Source organism: Bos taurus, chromosome 3 (assembly GCF_002263795.3).
Source record: "Bos taurus isolate L1 Dominette 01449 registration number 42190680 breed Hereford chromosome 3, ARS-UCD2.0, whole genome shotgun sequence".
Lineage (NCBI taxonomy): Eukaryota > Metazoa > Chordata > Mammalia > Artiodactyla > Bovidae > Bos > Bos taurus.
Window position 1 is genome coordinate 58428160 of NC_037330.1, and position 21348 is coordinate 58449507.

The following is a 21348-nucleotide window of genomic DNA, read 5'->3' on the forward strand; positions in this document are numbered from 1 at the left end:
TCAAAGTAGTTACAGCCTCTTGGAAGTAAACGTAATACAAAACAATGATTTGAAAGTTGTGAGGAAGGCTATGAGGCTACATTTAAAAATGCAGAATGCATAAAAAAGTAAGTGTTTCAGTGCTACATAAGTGCCATTCTTCATTATTGAAAATGTTGACTGTTTTGAACTAAAGTTTCTGTAAGAGTGCATTGTTATTTTAGGTAAATACAACTGTAAAACTGTGTTCACAGATTAAGTAAATGAGTTAACAATTTCTGTGTTTTATCATTTAGCCTTTGTAATAACTCTCTGAAGTGATACAGTTATTATCTCCACTTTCGAGCATGGAATAGGAATTAGAGAAGTAACTTGTGAAGAATCACAGACCAGTAAGAGATGGAGCCAGGACTTTGAGTGTTAGACTCCAAACCCAAGCAACCAGCAAAAGTTACTGCCTCCTTTAACTAAACCCCAGGTCCACAAAATGTTACCACATTTATGTTTAATAGCCTTTCTTTATAAAACAGTTTACATAATTTACTTCCTAATTACTGGCAAATATTAATGGTAGACTAAGAGTAACCATTAGTAAGAAAAATCAAAGAAATTCAGAATTTCAGTGAAGTCTGACCTCTTTTAAGTGACAGACTGGAAAACAGGTCTCCAAGCTGATTGATACTCGATAGCAATATTGCTATGATAAGTTTGCAACATCTTTTAGTAAACACTAAGTAAAATTCAGTGATTCTAATTAAAACCACACAACATACCAGGTTTATTTTAATTGTTTCACTTTGGAAATCTAGAGAAGCTTAATGAAGATTTAATATTTTACAAAGAAAATACCTAAAACATTAGATATGAACTGAAAATTTTTTACCAAAAATAAGTATGTAGAAAACATTCCCTTATTTGGAAAATGTCTCTTAATAGAAGCCTTATGATTCAGTTAAAATGTACAGAAGATAAGTTACCACAAGTGTTTGTAAGATGCCACTTGAAAACTTCCTGTTTGAAAGTTCAAGTCTTACTTTCTCCTGAGAAAAATTGAGTTACATCCATTTTATATTTTACTTTATAAAAGTTAATTGTATACTTCTATATCTAATTCAATCTCTCTTTTTTGTATAATGACTGTTAACTTAAAAAAAAATATGGCTTTTTCAAATGGAAATAACGTGTAAAAGATGTGAAACATTTATTCCTTGAAGGCTGGAACCACTTTTAAAATATCGGAAACACGTCTGTATTATATTACACAGGGAAAAGAATGTATGCGTTCTGTGGCCTATGGGCACGAGGGTGACTAGTTTAGGAAAACTGAGTGTTTTGCATTTCAAGTTTCTTTTCAACATATAAAATATTCTGTGATTCTAAAGTGAAGAATTTAATTGTGGTCATGCAAAACATAAGTAAAGTTTTGGTTTTACAGCTGTTTTCTCACTTGTCACTCATTTCTTAAAAAGAAATCAGTTTTTGTAGTGGGCTCAGCTTTGCATTTTGTGAAGAAATTCTGTTTCCCCTCATTGAAAAACTAGTGCATGGGACAGAGTTAGCATACAGAGGAATCACTGCACCAAGAGTGTAGTGTGCTGCGTGTCTCAGTCAGCTGCAAAGTGTGGTGCAAACAGTTTGTTGCTAATTAAGAAACACCAAAATTTGAATGTTTTACTCTTAAAATTACAGCAGATTCAAATGTATCTCAATGGCAGCCTCACTCTTGATCACTGGTATTTCAGTGTACTTTCTTGAGTGGAAGGAAAGAGGATGGTGTTCCAGCTGTCAGGCCTGGTATCTCTTGGTATGTGTGCTTTGCATGTGAATATCATCTGTCATCTGTGGAGATAAGAGAAAGAAAGTTGTAGAACTTCTGCACTACACTGGTGGAGGTTCTGAGGTTTCTCCTCTTTGACATGACATGATAGTCACATGCCAGCACATTCTCTTAAACAGCTCCTAATGAGCTAGCTGAAATTCACCCTTCTTCCTACCTCAGAGAGCAAGCAAGGAAGAATGCTAGGGGCATATATCTTTAATCAACTGAAAAAAAAAATTGTTTTTAAGTAATGACTTGAGAATTTCATACTTTAAGGAATATTAACATCTAAATTTCCTGTGACACATTTACTGGCTTATGTCATAGTGAAAATAAAAGTTGCTCAGTCGTGTCTGACTCTGAGACCCCATGGACTATACAGTCCATGGAATTCTCCAGGCCAGAATACTGGAGTGGGTAGCCTTTCCCTTCTCTAGGGAATCTTCCCAACCGAGGAACTGAACCCACATCTCCCACATTGCAGGCAGATTCTTTACCAGCTGAGCCACAAGGGAAGCCTAAGAAAACTGGAGTGGGTAGCCTATCCCTTCTCCAGCAGCTCTTCGCAACCCAGGAATTGAACTGGGTTCTCTCTCCTGTATCACAGGCGGATTCTTTACCAACTGAGCTATCAGGAAAGCCCAAAAAGTGCAAGTCACTTAGTCGTGTCCAACTCTTTATAGTTAAACTCCATATTTCTTATATTTTGTGCTTTTACCTAATTCATAAACTCAAACCTGGTTTTTTTTTTTTTTTAATTTCAAAATAAAGGAAAGCCAGATTTAATTATATGGTAATATAAATTTTGGAAAATATAATTTAGAATTAAGTTTTCACAGAAGTATTTTATAGCCAGTTATTTTACTGCCATATATAACTATAAACTATCAGGGCTAGTTGTTTGGTTTTCTTTTAAGGCTCAAACTAAATATATTTGAGGAATTTGAGTTTTTAGCTAGTCGGTATTTTATCCAGAAAAATTTCATGACATATCAAATATAGATATTATATAAAAGCCTCTATCCCTTAAGATGAAAATGAATAACTTATTCTAGAGCTTTCCTAATATCAAATTATTTGATATGCTTTTGATTTACTTTGGGACCTCATAATAATAGCTCTTTTACCCAATTTTCTTAATGCTAGTAAACTTACTATATTTATAAGGAAACAGCTATTGAATTGTCATCTCCATGTAAAATTTTTTAATATAAGGGACTCATATTTTGTTTATGAATAACTTCAAATAAAAGAGTATTTTTATTTTTGTTTTGCTTTTTTTCTAAAAGATATTATGAGCTGGATCCTGACAGAAGTCTCCTTGACAATTTGAGGGGCAAAGTGATCCTTGAATACCCAACATTACATGTAGTATTAAAAGAATACAGTAATGACATGAAAGTTCTTCACCAAGGTGAGTGTAAATTTCTTCCTGGTAACTTTTAAATAACTGGTGAAATTGAAACCGTTACATGATTGTCTTTATATATTTTCTCACTGTATTTACACACTTAACTGAATTTCCTCTGTAACTACAGATAATGCTATAAAGAAAAATATGATTGAGCTGTTGCTTCTGTCCTGTTTGAGACCTTGTAAGCTTTCATCAACTTAAAATGAATGAATCATTGAATGTCTGCCTCTAAAAAGATGTCCTTTGCCTCTTTGGAGTTCTTTGTATTTTGTCTTTTTCTAAGGTAATAATCTTTAAGTAACAGTCAGTCTAAGATCAGATACATTTATTCCCTAGTTAAAACTCCTTAGAGATTCCTAAAATGAAAGATCACAAAACATTTTTAGTATTCTATACTTTTCCCTCTTTGGTGAGTAGTGAAGTTGGGAGGAAGTACCAAAACTGGAAATTGTATGTGTAAAATGTTAGTATATAAGGTGACTTATCCCTATTTGCAATTACTGTTGAAACTAATTATGTAGCTGAATGTAAATTCTAGAAGATGAATAAAATTTTAAAAGTACTTCTAAAAAGAAGAAGTTACTTACCTTAACTCAGAACCACTATATAGCACTTTCAGCTAATAATTATAGGTACAGACCGGGTTTCATTGTAATTCCAGAGAACCATAAAATCCTTGGATTGGAAATATGTAGTTCAGGTTTTATTGTTATACCAGCATTATAGACTCTTAATAGGCAATAGCCTTTGTTGTAAGATCTTCTCTGTATGTGTGTATGGTAGCTCTTTTTCTTTGTGAAAGTTAATAGAAAAAAATTTTTTAAACTAGCCAAATTTTGTTAGTGCCACAATTTGAAGCCAGATTTTTAATTGGCAAACATGAAGTTTCTAAAAATCAGTTAGCTCTCTAAATCTTTAGGCTAATCCTTGACTTTATGTTTTGGTGGGTTTTTTTGCAATTTGAGAGCATCCATTTTTTCAAATTAAATTAGAAATTTCAGTACTAAATGTCCAGTTTCACTTTTTTTGAAAAAAAACTGTAAAACCTTTCTTTTTCCTTAATATAATTCACATAGCTCTCTCTCTAAATGTTGGTTTCAGGGAAAGTTGTTTAGTAATATGGGTTACTAGCCAGAGCAAACATTGTCTGTGTAAATAAACACAGCACACACAGCTCCTCTTTCACCTTGTTTAGGAGTGCACATTGAAGTAAGGCTTCCTGTCACGAAGCAAAAAGAAAAGGCTACTTTTGTAGTGTACTTGGAACCTTATGAAGTAAAATTTGGTATTTTTTGGTGGTTGTTCGATATTTGACTTATTTACATGAACCTCAAGTGACTTGCACTTTCAGTATAGAGGATCATTTAGAGCTGCTGTGGCAAAGGACTGAAGACGATCGAGCAGGATTTTAAGGACCATGTCAGTATTGTCACATCATGAATACATGGACTCTAAAAATAATGCCAGGTCTTCCTGTAGATGCATTTCTTTGTGTAAGCACTTCAAGGTGTCTTTTTCTTTGTACATTCTCACAGCACTGGATATTCTACAGGGTGGTCCCTTAGTGCGGGGGTGGGGGGGGAGGGCAGAAAGGGGGTATTATATAAGAACGGGGCATTTTATTTGGAAAGCCTTGAAATTTTTTCTCTCTCCAGAGGCAAAAAATGTTGGATTTTGATCTCAAGTTCATAGCAAAGGTGTCTCTCTTCTAGTTTGGGGAATGTGTGTTTCTGGCCTGGGATTCAGTTGTTTTCACATTTGATGATTGTTAAAATGTTTGTTATGAGTATAGATGGCCATAGTTTATTTTTTTAAAAGTCTGCCTCCATCTATGGACAATAGACAAGTTTTGTTTGCTTTTGGCTTTTTATGAAATGGAAAAGGTTGACTGGAAAAGGTTAAGCAGTTAGTGTAGCCGCACCGGATTGGAGGCGTAGAGTGCTGTCCCCACACCTTGTATCAGTCCAGTGGAAGTGCTCAGAATGGTGTTTCTTGTCTCACAGGTCCTGTTTGCCAAACTTAGCTGGTAGATTTAAATGACACAGTAAAGGCATGCTACATTTCAGACTAAGGAAAAAGAATGGAGCTCCATTAAAAGAAAAAAACTGGGCAACTTCAGTAAGCAGCAAACGGAAAAGCATCCCAAACTGCAATACCAAACAGCACAAAGCCCATTAACTTAAAAAATTAGCAAAATATTTTTCTCTAATATAACTCAGAATCACAGAATACTTCTGCCTTTTTAGGTTTCCCAGGTGGCGCTAGTGGTAAAGAACCTGCCTGCCAGTACTGGAGACTTAAGAGGTGCGGGTTTCATCCCTAGGTTGGGAAGATCCCCTTGGAGGGGACCATGGCAACCCACTCCAGTATTCTAGCCTGGAGAATCCCTTGGACAGAGGCGCCTAGCTGGCTATTGTCCATAGGGTCTAAAAGAGTAAGACACAAGTGAAGTGACGTAGCATGCACGCACACAACCCAAAAATGATTACTTGAATTAGTGAAAATACTAACTTAGGAGTTACTTATGTATCAGTCCTTTCTTACTTATTTATTTATTTATTTTGATCATGACATGAGGCTTGTGGGATTTTAGTTCCCCAACCATGGATTGAACCTGGGCCCTCGGCAGTGAAAGCACTGGGTCCTAATCACCAAACCATCAGGGAATTCCCACATCAGTCTCTTCTTGGGCCAATAAATCCTTTCTTCCTTTCTCCTGCCTCACTCCTGCTTACCCCTTCTCTTTCCCTTTCTCTTTCTGTGTGTGTGTGTGTGTATGGCATGGTAGGGCAGCAGAGGGGAGGCAGTGGGATGGGGATGGAGTTCAGGCCATCTTTACGGCACGGCAACTTTACAGTGCAATCAGGTCACTGTATGGTTTCATAATGGTTTCAATCCTGAGAAAGCCAGAGGAGAAAACGAATACCTTGTATTCTCATGGAGAGAGACCTGAAGGACTCTGCTAGGATCTTTATGAACTTCTACAAAGATCAGGACCATATCTTGGGTAGAACCTATTTCAATCCTTGTAAAAATGACCTGATGGACACCAGTTTGGTTGCTGGTACAGTGTTACATCTAGGTACCATTGGCAAACCCAAGGAACTTGGCAATTGGAATTTGAAGCAAGATCCAAATTTATGGTTCTAGCATCACCTCTTATTAGCTGGGTCCTTGGCATTCACTCTGCCTCTGAGCTTTATTTTCCTTACCTACACAATGGAGATAAAGGGCTATAAGCCTCAAGCAAATAGTCTGTATTTTAACCATAACAGTTTTCAAAGTGTTTATGTGCTATTTCCTTTTAGCTTCCCTGTACAATAAAATAAAGAGAGTAGTTGTTGTGGTTCCCATTTTGCAAATTGAAAAAAAAAAACAACAGTCTATAAGTTGGAGTAGTTTACAGTTATATTAGTTCAGTATACATGCTACACAGGGGAAATAAATATAGGAGAGAAAGGCCCAGTGTCTATTCTCCTGGAACTCTCCATTAGTGAGTAAATCATAGTTTTGCTGTAGTCAAGACAACTCCTTTAAAGGAGCTCCATTTCTACTCTCAGTCTCCTTTCCTGGGAAAAGAAGGAGATGGCGATTAGCTAGTCTTCTGTCAGCCCACATTCATTCAATATATACTGACCCTCAATTTTAAGTTTAAAAAAAATCCTGGAAAAATTTATTCCAACCACACTTGGCCAGCCTGAGTGATAATAGTGGTCTGTTCAGTGGTGCAAGTATCGGATCCTGCCCACACTGTGAAGTGACCATTCCTGAGTCTTCCGCAGAGTCAGGAAGGATGTTACCTCACAAAATATAATTGCCACTTTCAGACATCATTTCTGTATTTATTGTGGCCAGAATTGTATATCTCAGCTGCCTGGGACATGACATGGTTTGTCTGTCCCCATGAGCAGTGCTGTTGGTATGAATCAGAAGGGAGGAGAGAAGAGGGAAAAACAGAACAGGCTAAACAGAAACAGTATACACTCTTGACTGTATGTTTACTTACTTTTTCAGTGAAAAGTGAATCTACTAAGAACATTGGTGATGAAAATTGAGCACTTCTTTTGGAGGAAGAATGTGACAGTACCCAGATAGTGGCAGAGGACCTTGTTGGAAGATTTGGGGGTACTTTCACTTGGTCATTGGAAAGTTTTGTTTCTCTGAAAAGTGATTAAACCATCTTGGAAAAAAAAAATGTTTTAATGTATTTTCTAGCTTCCCGAAAAGCTTAGACTTTAATATGCTTTATTCTGTAGGCTGAAAACTGTGTTAGTTTGATCCAAGGATCCTGCGTTAGCCAAAAGTTGGCATTCTCTTTAGCGGAACCTCACTAAGAAGGGCCATGTGGCACACCAGCTAGCCACAGGAGGACTGGTCTCTCAGATGCCCATTCTTGTCCTTGGGATTTGTGTGTAACTTAACCTCTTGAGACAACTGAATGGATCTTCTACTTGGGTGGCACCTGGTATGATGTCCTATGTAAAAGATTGTGTAAGTACTAGGAACTTCTATTTCTTACAGTCAGTTCAGAAAAGCAGCGATTCCGCATTGTTGTTTGAACCATCAGTGCTCGCGAATCTGGCTGTCCTTGTCCACACAGTGAGCTGTGTCTTACTGTGAATTCTGTGCCTTTCACCCCATTCCAACTCTCCTCTTGGCATTACCACACAGGGTGTTGTGATGAGCAGTTTAATGCTGTGTTTGGAAACATCTAACAATAGCTAAAGAAGAAACACTTGGAACTCTTCAAAGTACTTTTGGAATGTGTATGTGTATTTATGTATATACATGATTTAATTTTTACCTTATGGCAGCTCTGTATACATTATGATCTCACTTATTAAAATTAAAGTTTCCTAGTTTTATTGGAATTTATAGTTATGAAATTGCAATATGACTATAAAAGATTATTACATCTGTATTGCATCTGTGTGCTTAATGGTTAAGAAAACAAATGATAAAATTGAATATCAATGTAATTCATTTTTAGTTTACAATTAAGAAAAGTTTTAGACCAAAAAGAAACCAGAGATATTCATTAAAAGAGACTTGGAAAGATTAGAAATAGGAAAAGATAATGAGAACATTATAAGCACAGAAGAAACTTATAGAATACAAATATATGTAACTTGGGGTAGAAATTGGAGAAGAGCATCTAAAGACAGTAATGGCCCAAAGACCTTTGATATAGAGTAGTGGTAGAAATGTGATTCATAGACAGTAAAGGTTAGGCGTTTGAAAAATACATATACTTTCTAAAGCAGCTTCAGGGATCTTCTCCCCATATATAGTAAACACTGTGTGTAGAATTATGTTTTTCACAATAATTACAGGATTGAAAACTAAATGGGATTTCACAATCTTAACAGTGAGATTTATCTTCTTGAGACAGGCAAGAAAGATAATGAATTGAATCAGACATGTCACAGAATTGTTACTGGGAAAAGTGGGATAAAGTATACAAAAAGAACATGTGATCTGAGTGTCAGGGTGGAGAGGAATTTCCTGACAGTGAAATCTGTTATGATGTAGTCTCATTTCCAAGAAAAGTGTTGAGTTCCATCCCATCTAGAATTTAAGTTGAAAAACTGGACGAAAACCAAAGGATTTATCCTGTACTTTCCCTCCTGGGGAGGGAAAAAAAAAACAGAAAAAACCCCACATGATCTAATGCATCTTTACCATATCTATTGTCTGGAATTCTGTTAGACTTTAAATTATGGACTATTCCTTAGGAAAGAATATAGCAGAGTTCCCTTAATATAACTATCAGATCATTTGATTAATATGCACATTTATTCCCCCAGAATTTACAATAAACGTGTTTTAGTGAATAACTGTGTCAGCTGCTTGGATGGGGTAAACTTGGAATAATTCACTGAGAGCCCTTTAAGTTTGTAGTATTAAAACCCAATTTCTTTTTTAGAGGCCTTCACCATTTTGGATTCCTGACAAATTCTGATGAATGAACAAACTCCCTGACCCATGTTAAGTTCAACATCCTGCATTTCATTCACGAACCATATTTTAAAAGGAGAAAGGCTCCACCTGGCCTTCTTTATTTTTTAAACAATGATTTCAAAGGGAAGGTAGGCCTTTCATAATTGCTAATTATTACATATGGGATTAATAGACATAAATTTACAGTAAACAAAACTTGCACCTGTTCATATTATAAATAGGAATTAAAGAGAGTTACTATAATATTCCTAAGTGTAGTTGAGCCAATTTGTTTCATTGTAGCAAGTGATAGAATTCAGGTTTCAGGATGTTAGTGAAATGCTAAACATATAATGCCAACAATTTACTTTATATGTTTTCTTTAATTTGTTTGGCATATACAGTGTGTTGTACCTGACTTCATATCAGGCATTAAATTTTAAGTAAAGATAACCTAAGCTGCTTTTATTTAGTCATAAATGACTGTATTAAAATGTGTTAGGTTTATTTTCAGGTAGGTATTGAATACTTTTATTAACCAATCATCCTTCAACTGCAAGTGTCAAAAACTCAAACTAGAGTCAGCATGAAAGGCAGTTCATTGACTCCTGTGCTGGGAAGTCCGGGCATGACTGGGTCCAAACAACAAAGAAGCCATCTGTGTTTCCATCTCCCATACTTGACCCTGCTTTTCTTTTTTGTCCATGGATTGGTTTTCTTTCCCAGGCAAGCTTTCTCTTTGGGGATGCCCACTTTGGAGTGAGGTAAGGATAGTAGGTGACAGCTGTCGACGGTTTCAGCTTACATCATCATACAAAGCTTGGCAGCAAGTTATATAAAACTGGGGGTAAGAACTTTCATTTTAACCAGATTAGATCACATTAAATCCCTGAGCTGATGAGGAGTTCCCCGAAAGGAAGGGGAAATTACCAAAAAAAGGAAGGGTGTAGGGAACAGTAGAGGAAAGGTGGTTCCTGAGGATACAAAAGAAACAAATAGATGTCCATTGCACATTTATTGGAATTTAAGTAGCAGGGGGTTTCTGATTTGAAATCACTTAAGGAGTAAAATTCAGAATTAATCTGGAGGCCTTCATTGGCTTTAACTAGAGATTTTAGTTCCTACTTGTGCCATTGCTGCTGAGTTGCCATTATAGGCTTTTTTTTTTTTAATGCTTCCCATTTGTGTTTGACATTATGTTGCTACTGGTTTGATCAGATGCACCGCACCAGTCTGTTTCCAAAATGGGGTTTGGAAATTGCCCATTTCATCAACATATGAGAAATACTGATTTTGAAATTAGAGTTGTACTGGAGGATAATGCTTCAAAAAAATGAAGACTATTTTAGTAAAAATAGACCCTTAAACCTCTGAGGATCTGTACCTCATTACAAAATATTTTCTTTTAACTTTGGTCAACTGAAAGCTATCTAAAGTATGTGTGCATGTGTTCTTTAAAATGAACTAAAGTGTGGGCATTTTCCATATTGAAGTGTGGTGAGCTGCACTCATTTTGAACTTCATAACCAAATGCATCCTTTAGCCTTTGATAAGCTGCTACACAATTCTGCTATCGCCAGTTTTGTTTTCTTAATGAATACAATACCACTTACTCTTCATGACTGGTCCCCAACCTAATTTTACAGCCATTTCTTTCCTTTATCTCCACCCTTTAACTTCAGTCTCATAAAACAACAAAAACGCTACCATATATACATCCCAAGCATTTCCCCCCCAAGTGCCTTTCTCCTTGTTCATAATCTCCATATGAGCATATTCTCCCTACTCTCTGAGACTCAGCTTGACCAGTCGTGGCTGTGAGCCTCTCATGCAGAACCCATAGTTATGTTCACACTGCATGGGTCTCCTGATAGGCAGATGCTCATGCCACACTGCCTGTTAAGTGTTTTTAATATCACACTGATAATAAGGTTAATAACTAGCATATATTAATAGCTTACTAAATACCATGCACTATTCTGACACTTGTGAGCCAGGCCTATGTCTGTCTTGTACATCTAAGAAAATAGCAGGAGCCCAGGAGTCTCTCAGGTAGTCAGTGCCCATCTTAGCACCCTTCTCTTGAGATTAACTCACCCTCTGCCTCCCCACTTCCTGAGACAGCCTACCATCTCCTCACCCACCTTCACTCTCTCTTTCATGTTCCTTGCCTCCACCAAGAGTTGGGATTTGAGCCCACGTGCATTTGTGAACAGGGGCTCAGGTGGAAAATGGAACTGATTCATGTTATGTTAGCATCATCGATGGGGTTTAAAATAAATCCATTTTACAGATGAGAAAACCAAGGCAATAGAGGTTCAAACTTATTACACTGTTAAATGATGAATGATGGGTGTTCGATATTTTCCTTCTCTTAATTCCTCTCAGAACCTGGTATTATCTTTCTTCCTGTCTATATAATTATTGCTCAAATCGTTGTTTAACTGGTCTTGAAGGCCAAATCTGTGGTTGATAATTATGGCACAATATCAAGCAGTTTCTGGCATAAAGTAGGATCTCAGTAAAGACTGGATATTGAGATAAGTTGGGAGAAGTAGGGAAGCTCTCTAGGTTGAAAACAATTTTTAAGGTTTTGTTATAGATTGATATCTCTCAGTCTATAGCAAAGCCCCTGACTGATAGGTTAGTATTATTGTCTAAAAGCATAGAACATAGGCACCATTCTAAGCACGTTACAACTGTTAATCACGGATTCTTCACAGTCCGGTGAAGTAAGTACTGCTGTGTTTCATTGACTGCACAGTGTCATTAGTGATAAGATGCGCCATTTTATTAACAAAACAATGCTGCCAATTAAATTGTGACAATGCTTTTTAGAAAATTTAGAATGCTTATGCAAAAAGCTCTTTTAGGGGTTTTATTTCAATAAATCGCAGACTTTGTCAGTTGTAAGACATACCATTTTGTATAGCACTAAGAATAAAAATACATGGTTCAACAAATTGTATGACACATCCTGACTTGAGATGTTAAAATATGGAAAAAATAGCTAGAATTGATGTAATGTGATATTGAGACAAACATATCATTCTGTGCTTATATTTTAAATAAGTGAAATTAACTGGGTAAGGCATTCCTAAAACTTCATAGTCTGACCTTTATGACTCAGACCACATGATGCAGCAATTCTTAATGAACTGCTCCACCACTGTCTGTGCAATTTCCTTCAAAGTCACTAACACCCATTCTGCAAGTTCTGATGCTGGTGTTTTAATCAGAAGGTATTTAACAGAAAGGTTTTGGTCAACTGTTATTTAGACAATGGTCTGTGGAATGAGGGCTTCCCGGGTGGCATAGTGGTAAAGAATCTACCTGCAATACAGAAGACACTAAAGACATGAGTTTGATCCCTGGCTTGGGAAGATCCTCTGGAGGAGGAATGGCAGCCCACTCCAGTATTCTTGCCTGGAAAATTCTGACAGAGGAGCCTGGCAGGCTCCAGTCCATGAGGTCACAAAGAGTCAGACACACACCCATTCTACACGTTCTGATGCTGATGTTTCCTGATCTAAAGGTATTTAACAGAAGGATTTTGGTCAGCTGTTATTAAGACGCTGGTCTGTGGGATGAAATATTGAAAGATTGCTGATGTCCATGTGTGCCACCAGAGACAACCACACATGCCCAACAATGACACGTACATCATGACTGTGGCCTGGCCAGCGGCCTTTGTTAAGGCCCTGAAGATTTCAAGAATGTTAAAATGTGGGTTCCAGAGTCAATAAAGTACAGTACCGTCATCCCCATTTTATATAGGAAAGGAAATTAAGGTCCAAACCAGATGGGTTACATGGAAATTCACTAGGCGGGCCACGATTTAAACCAAGGCAAGTCGGGCTTCACAGGTCATGTCCTTAACCATTAGGTTAATTGGACTCCTGGATGGGCTCTGCCTAGGTCATCAAGTCATCCTGAAGTCATACTATGTTTCATAATGATTTCGAGATGACATTACAGTTTACTGCTACTTAAAAGTGGATAATTATTCTAATAGGCTACTTTACCTAACAAATTTTTTGAAAAAATAGGACAGTTTCTTCAGAGTTTGTGAAACCGCTTTTCTTGGAGGTTTTTCTCGCCGTTGATGGACAGTGGGCTGTTTCTCCTAATGTTTTCAGTTCCTGTCTTGAGTCTTTCATCCATGTTACTCATATTTTGCTGGTTTGGGCATAAAAACTTCAATCACTTCAGTTAGTTTGAAACCAGCTGTTAATGCTAGTGCCAGCTTCTTTCAGTGGGATCCAAGATGTTAGTCTCAAGTCTGTTTCACTGTCCATGATGGATTATGCACTGCTGAACTGAGCACTGCTCAGAACTGTTACAACTGACCTCAGGGAACATGGCTGTCCAGGACTATATTGTAAAGGGAGCCCACATGGAAAAGACATAAGGACACAAAGACAGCTGTTAATGATTGTTGGGTTGACCTTATGTTGAGCTGTGGCAGGAACATGTGCTTGGCATACTGGTGAATCCAACTGAGAGCTGGTGGGCATTGCTTCTGGACAGGACAGGCTTGGGGAGCTAGGACAACCATAGGAGAGGAGGTGTAATCTCAGGACCTGTTGGAAATCTTGAGAATGACTTCAAAAGTGGAAACAGGATAGTTGGAGAAAATCCATGAAAAGACAAAGGCCTTGTAAATAGTGAAATCTGAGTCTTAATTCTTAATTTCATGAAAGCAAGTGTTCATGCTCTAAACTGTATAACCAAGGAAAGTAAACTAAGCCTCTTAATTTTTAAAAGGGAAATTTCCATCCCCCTTGGGTAGGTAATGCAGTGTTCATCAAATAACTGTTTCACTTTGTATCTCAGAAAAGCTTTCCTTCTCCCAGTTTTCTGCTAAGTATTCTCAGTTATTTTTACCATGAGAAGAGATTGTCACATATCACCTCTTGGTATGATTTCTTTTGGCTCTTTTGAACAGTTGATTCTAGTTTAAGTCTATACAGAATGATTCTGTGGTGCAAAGACAGTCCCTGAAGCCCAATAACTTCTTATTTTTCCTAGAACCATGTAGTCCTATCCTTGACTGCTGCTCTGTGTTCCTAAAGAAAAACAGTAGAGTCTGATCTCTGTGTTTTGAAGTTTTAGCAGTTGGTTAACCAGATGCTGTGATGTTGTGCTTTGGCGCCCCCGCCAATGTAGAAGAGACAGCAACTTTTTCCATGTTCCTGACAGATTGGAAGGTGTTTTTTCAAATCCCCTGCTTCAGATCTCTCCCTGGAAAGGTTGGTCGGTTGTTCAGCCAACACCCTTGGCCTGCGTAACGAGTGCAGCTTAGAAGCCTGCACTTAGTTCTTGCCACATTTGGACCCTCACAAACAAAACTTCTAAGCATTGGAAATGGAAAACTTGAGGTGGCCAGGAAAGCCAAGTGAGAGCAGGCATCCAGTCTTCCAGGTAATGAATTAATGCGACTCCGCAAGAAGGAAGCTACTGTTTGTGGCTGACCTGTGTGTGGACAGTCAAAGGGAAAGCATGATCCAGGTGTTCTTTTCTCACTTTCTTAAGTGCCAAGACCTGTTGGGAGGTTTGGTTTGATTTTTTTTTCCTAAGCAATCAAATCTTCCTTTCCCCTACCAAACTTCCGTGCCCCTTAGGAGCATGAAGGACAGCAAGTTCTTTCTTAACCCGTCAAACAGTACTTAATTTGAAATCCTATAACTTAGTCTATTCAAAAGGACTTTAAAATATTTTGTAATCTCCTTTAGTCCTGTTTAAGATTTCTCCAAAGGGTGGTAGTGAATCTGTAAAGCTTAGGCCAAGTGATGGTCCAAGTATAAATTAAAGAGTATGGTAAAATGTGTTGTTTGCTACTCAATATGCATCCCCCTTCTCGTAACACTACCTTGAGTTTCTTTGGGAAGCTAGCAGCTCCTTCTGTTCACAGTGATCTGGTTCAGATGGAATTAAGACCAACCCTAGCTCTAGGGTGGGTTTTCAGCAGCCTCAACAGATCCCACTCCCGTGATCCTGCGTTTGGTTCAGAACTGTGCAGGTGACCTAAGCTGGTGCAATCCAAGAGACCTACAGAACAGGCAGATAGAATCTCCCCTACTATAAAGATGCACGTTAAAAGCAGGTTAGCTTGTTTTGCTACCGTAAGGGGAGCCTGCCTGAGACTGGTGACAACTCAGAGGGAAGCTGATTGAATCTAGATTAAGCCAAACCCATATATCCCTGTGTAGTGCTCAGTTACATTACCCATTACATTCCTCTTTTTTCCTCCCTTAATCAAGCTTGTGTAAGTTAGATTTTCTGTCAACTGTCAGAATTTAATACCAGGAAATGAAGTGTGGCAAGTTGCAGCCCCTGGATTATAGAACTGGATGAATGAAGATAGTAGAACTTCTGGGTGCTAGTGAGGATTAAGTTGGTCTGTAAAAGGAAAAATAATCTTAACGGGCCCTTTATGGACAGTTTGTGGAAGTTGCACACAGCACTTCTGTTGATATCCCATATCCAGAACTTGGCTGTATAGCCACACCTGCTTTCAAGGGAATGGGAAGAAGTCCTTCTGATTGGCAATGTGCCTAACTAAAAATTGTGAACTCTTCTTACTAAGGAGGATAATTAGATGGGTATTGGGACAATAACAGTCTTTAACACAGTCAGTTATTGGCAGTTCTTGGTTTGTGGTAAATTGTTTAATGTACACTGGGATTTTCAGCCCATGTGACTCTCTGGGCAGCAGCATTCAGGGACTTGGAAAGTTCAGGTTGTAGGAATGTAGTGGTTGCAGGTTGAAGCCTCTGTACATTTTACAAGAGCTAATGCCTCTAAAACCAAGAAGGAATGAAATAAGGCTTTGCTACAAAAAACAGTTTCTGCCTGTGACCCAAGTCAACTGAGTGTATTCATCTGGATCCTTTGCTGAATAGAAAAGCCAGATTCCTTGTAAAATTAAATTAGTTTGAGCAAAAGAAAAAAGAAGGGAAAAGTACAATAAAGACAGATTGTTATTGTTGTTTATTCGCTCGGTCATGTCTGACTCTTTTGCAACCCCATGGACTGTAGCCTGCCAGGCTCCTCTGTCCATGGGATTTCCTAGGGAAGAATACTGGAGTGGGTTGCCATTTCCTTCTCCAGGGGATCTTCCCAATCCAGGGATCAAACCCTGGTCTCCTGCATTGACAGGAGGATTCTTTAGCCACCTGGGAAGCCCAAAGAAAGATTAGGACCTAGAATAAGTGTGATCTCCCATACCTCTTCTAGAATCCTCTTGCTGCACCCTCCTGACCTGTCAAAAGGGACAGCCGTGCCTCTTGAACAGATGCAGCGGGTGTGCAGCCCTCCAGCAAAGGAAGAGTAGCTCCAGGTCATTGCATTGCATTGCCCCCAAAAGAGACCAATATAGAGGCAGAAGCCAGTAATTTACAGCCACCCCAAATCTGTGTTCTAAATGAAGCTATAAATCAGCTAGATCTCTACTTTTATTACTAACTCATGGAACTGACCTGTGTATTATCAGGGTTATCCAGAGAAGCAGAACCAATAGGTATATATGTAGAGAGAGAAACAGATTTATCAGGAACTGGCTCATGTGATTATGGAGTCTGGCAAGTCCCAAGATCTACAAGGTAAGTGCTCAAGCTAAGACCCAGGAGAGCAGATGTTTCAGTTTGAGTCTGAAGGAATGTCCCTGTTCAAAGGTAGTCAGGCCAGAGGGATTCTGTCTTACTCAGTGGGTGGTCAACCACTTGGCTCTAATCAGGCCTTCAACTGATTGGCTGAGGCCCACCCATATTAGGGAGAGTAGTCTGCTTTACTGCCTCTTCTGATTTAAATGTTAATCTCATTCCAAAATATCCTTACAGAAACATCCAGAATAATGTTTTACCAAATATCTGGGTACCCCATGACCCAGTCAAGTTGATACATAAAATTAACCATCAAAACCAGAAACACATAGATGGGAACCAGTCTGAAAACTGTCCTTGGAACCCCTTCCCCCACTACAGATGCACTCCCATTTATACCAGAGAGCAATGGTATTTAAAGCTGTGCTGTCCTATGAAAAGGCTCTCTCACAGAAACAGCGGACAAGGGGATCCTCTTAGAAAGTGCAAACTGAGGCAGCCCCAGACCACCACTTCCCTGCAAAATAGGGGGTCTTTGCCACTTTTGTCCAAAAAGATTGTAATATGTGTGAGGCCTGGTAGCCACTGGATGTCCTTTGCAATTTGGAATTTTTCTGTTTTCCCTGTCCTAATATACATAGGGTGTGGCTTAACTTCTTATTTACCCACAGATCACTGAACAAAGAAGAATCACTTGACAAGATTTGCACACTGACATGAAATATTGAACTTGGATCTAGCTTTAGTAATGGAGTTTCACATGATGTCCCTGTAGAGAAGTATCATGCCCTGTGTGTGTGTGGAAGCCATGGGTTGCTGTCAGGCAGCCAAAGGCTGGACCAGGCAACGTTTCTGAGTCCTGTCTGGTTCTCCACATTTCCTCTGAGAGCCACTTCCCCATATCCTCAGCTGCAGGGCTGGTTGGGATTGATGCCCACCTTCCCATTCCGTCTCAGCCACAGTCATTGGTTCAGGAATGGGCATGGAAATCCATACCAGAGTGAGCCTCCAATTTTTGCTAGGACTGCTAGAACTCCATCTCTCTTCCTCACTAGCCTAACTCATGGGGATGTCACCATTTTTGCTGCCACAGGGGACCCAGCGTGAGAAACTAGAAGCAGAGTTAAGAGATGGATCCTGGTTATAACATTTTGCTTTCATTTTGGAGTCATTCTGGAGGGCTTTCCCCTCATTTGCAACAACAACAAAATTTCCTAAGTGACATAGAGAATGTGAGGAAACTCAAACAAGCACCTCTTTTTAGTGGTCTTGTTGTCTTTTCCAAGGAGCTTTCTTTCCCCTGTGTGTCATGACCTTTAAGGTCTCTGCAAAACCACAGAATTGTAGGATCTTAGAACCAAAAGGACCATAGAAATCAACTAGTCCAGGACCTCGAAAGACGCTTCAGGGGTTTAAGCAAGGTGATTTTTATGTGATTCATGAAAATTTTTTTTATTTTAAAAAATATAATTATGAATCCTAGTAAAATATAACTAGCATTTTCACATTAAACTTGTGATTTAACAGGTTTCGTAATCCTTTTACTGAAGGGAAAATTGAAGCTTTGAGAGATTACTGGATGTTTTAAGGATTGCCCAGATGGTGAATGAAGGGTGAGAGATATTAAATGGAGAATCTTATAACTGGAAGGGAGCCTAGAGGTCATGAAATTACCCTTGCCCACCTCCAATTTCAGAATTTATCTGAAGCATCTCATAAGTGGTCATCTAGCCTCTTTTTGCATATCCTGAGGATGGAAAGTTTATCACCATTAGAGGCAGCACATTCTGTTTTGGAAGTTTTGATAGAAAAATTCTCCCGTATACTGAACCAAAATCGGCCCCTTGAAATTTCTTTCCATTTGATTCCAGTTTTTCCCTCTGAAGCTACTCCCTGGCTTCAAATGTTTCAAGACACTTAATCCTGCCCTCTTCCACTTTTCCCTCAATACACACATCAGATCTATTCATGAAATGTGGTTTTCTCACTTTTTTTTTCTTAATTTAACACCCAGATGTCTTTGTTACTATTAAAGCTGTGTGGCTAGAACATGACTTAATACATATACAGTGTAGACTAAACTAGAGCTGTCCCCCGCTTTGTCTTAGACTCTATGTTTCTATTCAGGCAGCCTAAGATCACCTTATCCACGGCTGACCATGAAGTAACAACGTCCATCTTTGTTCGCCATCATTCTGCAGTCAGCTGACTAACTGAACCTCAGTTCATGACTTGTCATTTGTTCTCACTCATTTTCATTCTATCATTTCAGCTTGTTGAGATTTTTTTTCCTTTTGGTCTTGATTTCTATCAGCCAATAAATCTAGGAATAACAAAGTATGAGGGTGTCCCTTGAAACTTAAAAGTAATTCAGAGTACCCAAAAATATGGTAAATGTAGAAAATAATAAACATATACAAACTAGTATCCCAGAGATTGATGTAGACTGAAAATATTAATGGATTTAGCATGTATCAATGAGAGATTAGGAGATACTTAGGCAGGTGCTCAACTTTTTTAATATGATGTCCTAACCTTGCCTGTCTAATGTTTCCGCTGGTCAACACCAGAGGCAGACCGTTGAGTTATATTAGTTAAAGGTTTAGCTCAGCATGGGATTTCTTACCAATTTTTCCCTGTTGCAGAAATAAATCTATCTTTGGCCCCTGGGGCCAGTCCAGGATACTGATTGAAGGAACCCATTAGTGAATTAACTAGAACTGAGTTCAAATGCTGACTCTTTGACTTTCTAGTCCTATATCCTCTCACAAGCTGCACAGCCTCTCCGAGCTTCAGCTAACCCAGGAAACAGCACAGTGCCTGTCTCAGGCCAAGAATTACATAGAGTAATATATATAAAGCATCTGGCACATGGTAAACACTTAACATAAGTGGCTATGATTGTTTCTAATTCTCTTAAAACACACACGAAATAATTAGAGGAGTTGAAAATAAAAGTTAGCCCATGGAGACTGGAGCTGTCCATCATGACCTTGTGTACCTGGGTGAGTCAGCTTCTGTCTTGTACTGTCATCAGGACTCTGACAATTTGGTGGAGAAAACTCCTAACCACCCAAAGGCTTTGCATGTTGGGAGGAGCAGTATGAGAGGTTCAGAAGCAGCTTTGATGAAGGAGCCAGCAGAAACCAGCTGGAAATGTTTCCTCCACCACCAGGCAAATGCAGCACTGTCTGGAAGGAAACACAGAAGATACCCGGCCACTAGAAGGTCACTCACTCCTGTGTCACCTGCAGAGTCTTAGGGGACTGAAGGCTTAGGAGTGAAGAGCAAGAAGAGGAGTGGAAGGTAGGCTGTTTCTCTCCCAGTATATTTTTTCCAACCCTGGATTTGCCAGCCCACCTGAATGCAATTCTGAATGTAAGGCAGTTGTGGGTACACGTGTCTGGGCAGGCACAAGCTTCTAAGGATCATGCTTTCAAACAGTAACTGGGCTTGCCAGAGTTGGCCGAGGGTGGCCTCATCTGATCTGAGGATTATTGTCAGGCAGGAGGGGTTTAAATTTTTAAATCCCAGATTTTTAACACATAGGAAAACACCTGGCTTCCTGTGAAATGAATGGCTTCAGTTGGCTTCCTTTTTTTTTTAAAGAGTGATTAGATTTAGTGCTTTTTTTTCTCTTCATCACCAGCTCTAAGGAGCACACAAGCAATGGATGTCCAGATAGATATCCATCTATGGGCCCCATTGTTAGGACTCCAAAGGCTCCCAAGACTTGCACCTTCTCGGGACCCCATGACTTACAGCACCTCTCTTCCTTGCTCCATTCCTTCAGCATTCAGTGCTGCCCCATTGAGACAGAAGTACCAACAGACCTTTTACTTGGAAGTTCCTAGGCTATTTAATTAGTCATTCATCCTATATATTCAAAGGGCATGTGTATGTGTGTCTGTGTGTTTTGCCCTTGGCCACACTGAGTGTTGTGCTTTGTGTGGGGGTTTTCTGTTTTGTTGTGTTTTTTCCCATTTACACAAGGTCACACTCAGAGTTCTTCCTCCCTGAGAGGAGGTTTCACATTCATCACTTAATCTGCCTCCCATTTCCTTCAGTTGGGATCATTCAGCCCTTCCTGAGGTGTTACCATTTTTCCATTTCTTCTTTGCTCCCTCCTTTCTTTTAATAACTCTGGGAGACAGGGAGGCACCTTGTAAAGTTAATTTCCTCAGAAGCTTTCAAAGTAAAGGCATCTCTCAGCCCAGACACCACCACCCCTCTCCACCCCTCAGCAGAGACACACACCCCTCCACGGAGCCTTAGTCACTCTGGGCTGTGCCCGCCACCCAGGCCTCTCCATGCCCAGCTCTGTCTCAGGGGCACAGTGAATTGCTCTGTCTACTGACTCTTTGGCCTGGGTGTGGGGAGCCCAGATGGGAAGAGCCTCCCCCTTTATTTTCCCTGCACCTTCCTCCCATTTTTCACTTCCCAGCTGTGCTCCCCCTTCCTTTCACTGCTTTCAGCTTCTCTCTGGTACTTTCAGGACTTGGGGGCTGGCTCTCTGCCTGTCCCAGGGATGGCATTTCCTCTTCAAAGGCCTGTGGCTGCAGCCACCCAGCTCTAAGGAGCACACAAGACTT

At 39.2% G+C, this 21348-nt stretch overlaps 1 protein-coding gene and 1 long non-coding RNA gene across 9 annotated transcripts in view; one reads left to right on the top strand and one right to left on the bottom strand.

Annotated features, from left to right (window-relative positions):
• Positions 1–8133, top strand: part of ZNHIT6 (zinc finger HIT-type containing 6) — a 61853-nt gene extending 53720 nt beyond the window's left edge. The window contains exons 9-10 of the mRNA XM_002686285.7: positions 3088–3212; positions 7227–8133. Of these exons, the coding sequence (XP_002686331.1) occupies positions 3088–3212; positions 7227–7267 (166 nt within the window). The 3' untranslated portion in view covers positions 7268–8133. The remainder of the gene's footprint in view (positions 1–3087; positions 3213–7226) is intronic.
• LOC101904498 (uncharacterized) overlaps positions 871–21348 on the bottom strand; it is a 30915-nt gene continuing 10437 nt past the window's right edge. For 7 of the 8 annotated variants that reach the window (XR_009493944.1, XR_009493946.1, XR_009493949.1 and 4 more), the window contains one exon: positions 18193–19947. This is a non-coding gene — a long non-coding RNA (uncharacterized lncRNA). Of the gene's footprint in view, positions 1819–18192; positions 19948–21348 lie in introns of those variants that run through there. The other variant, XR_009493947.1, reaches the window with a different exon arrangement.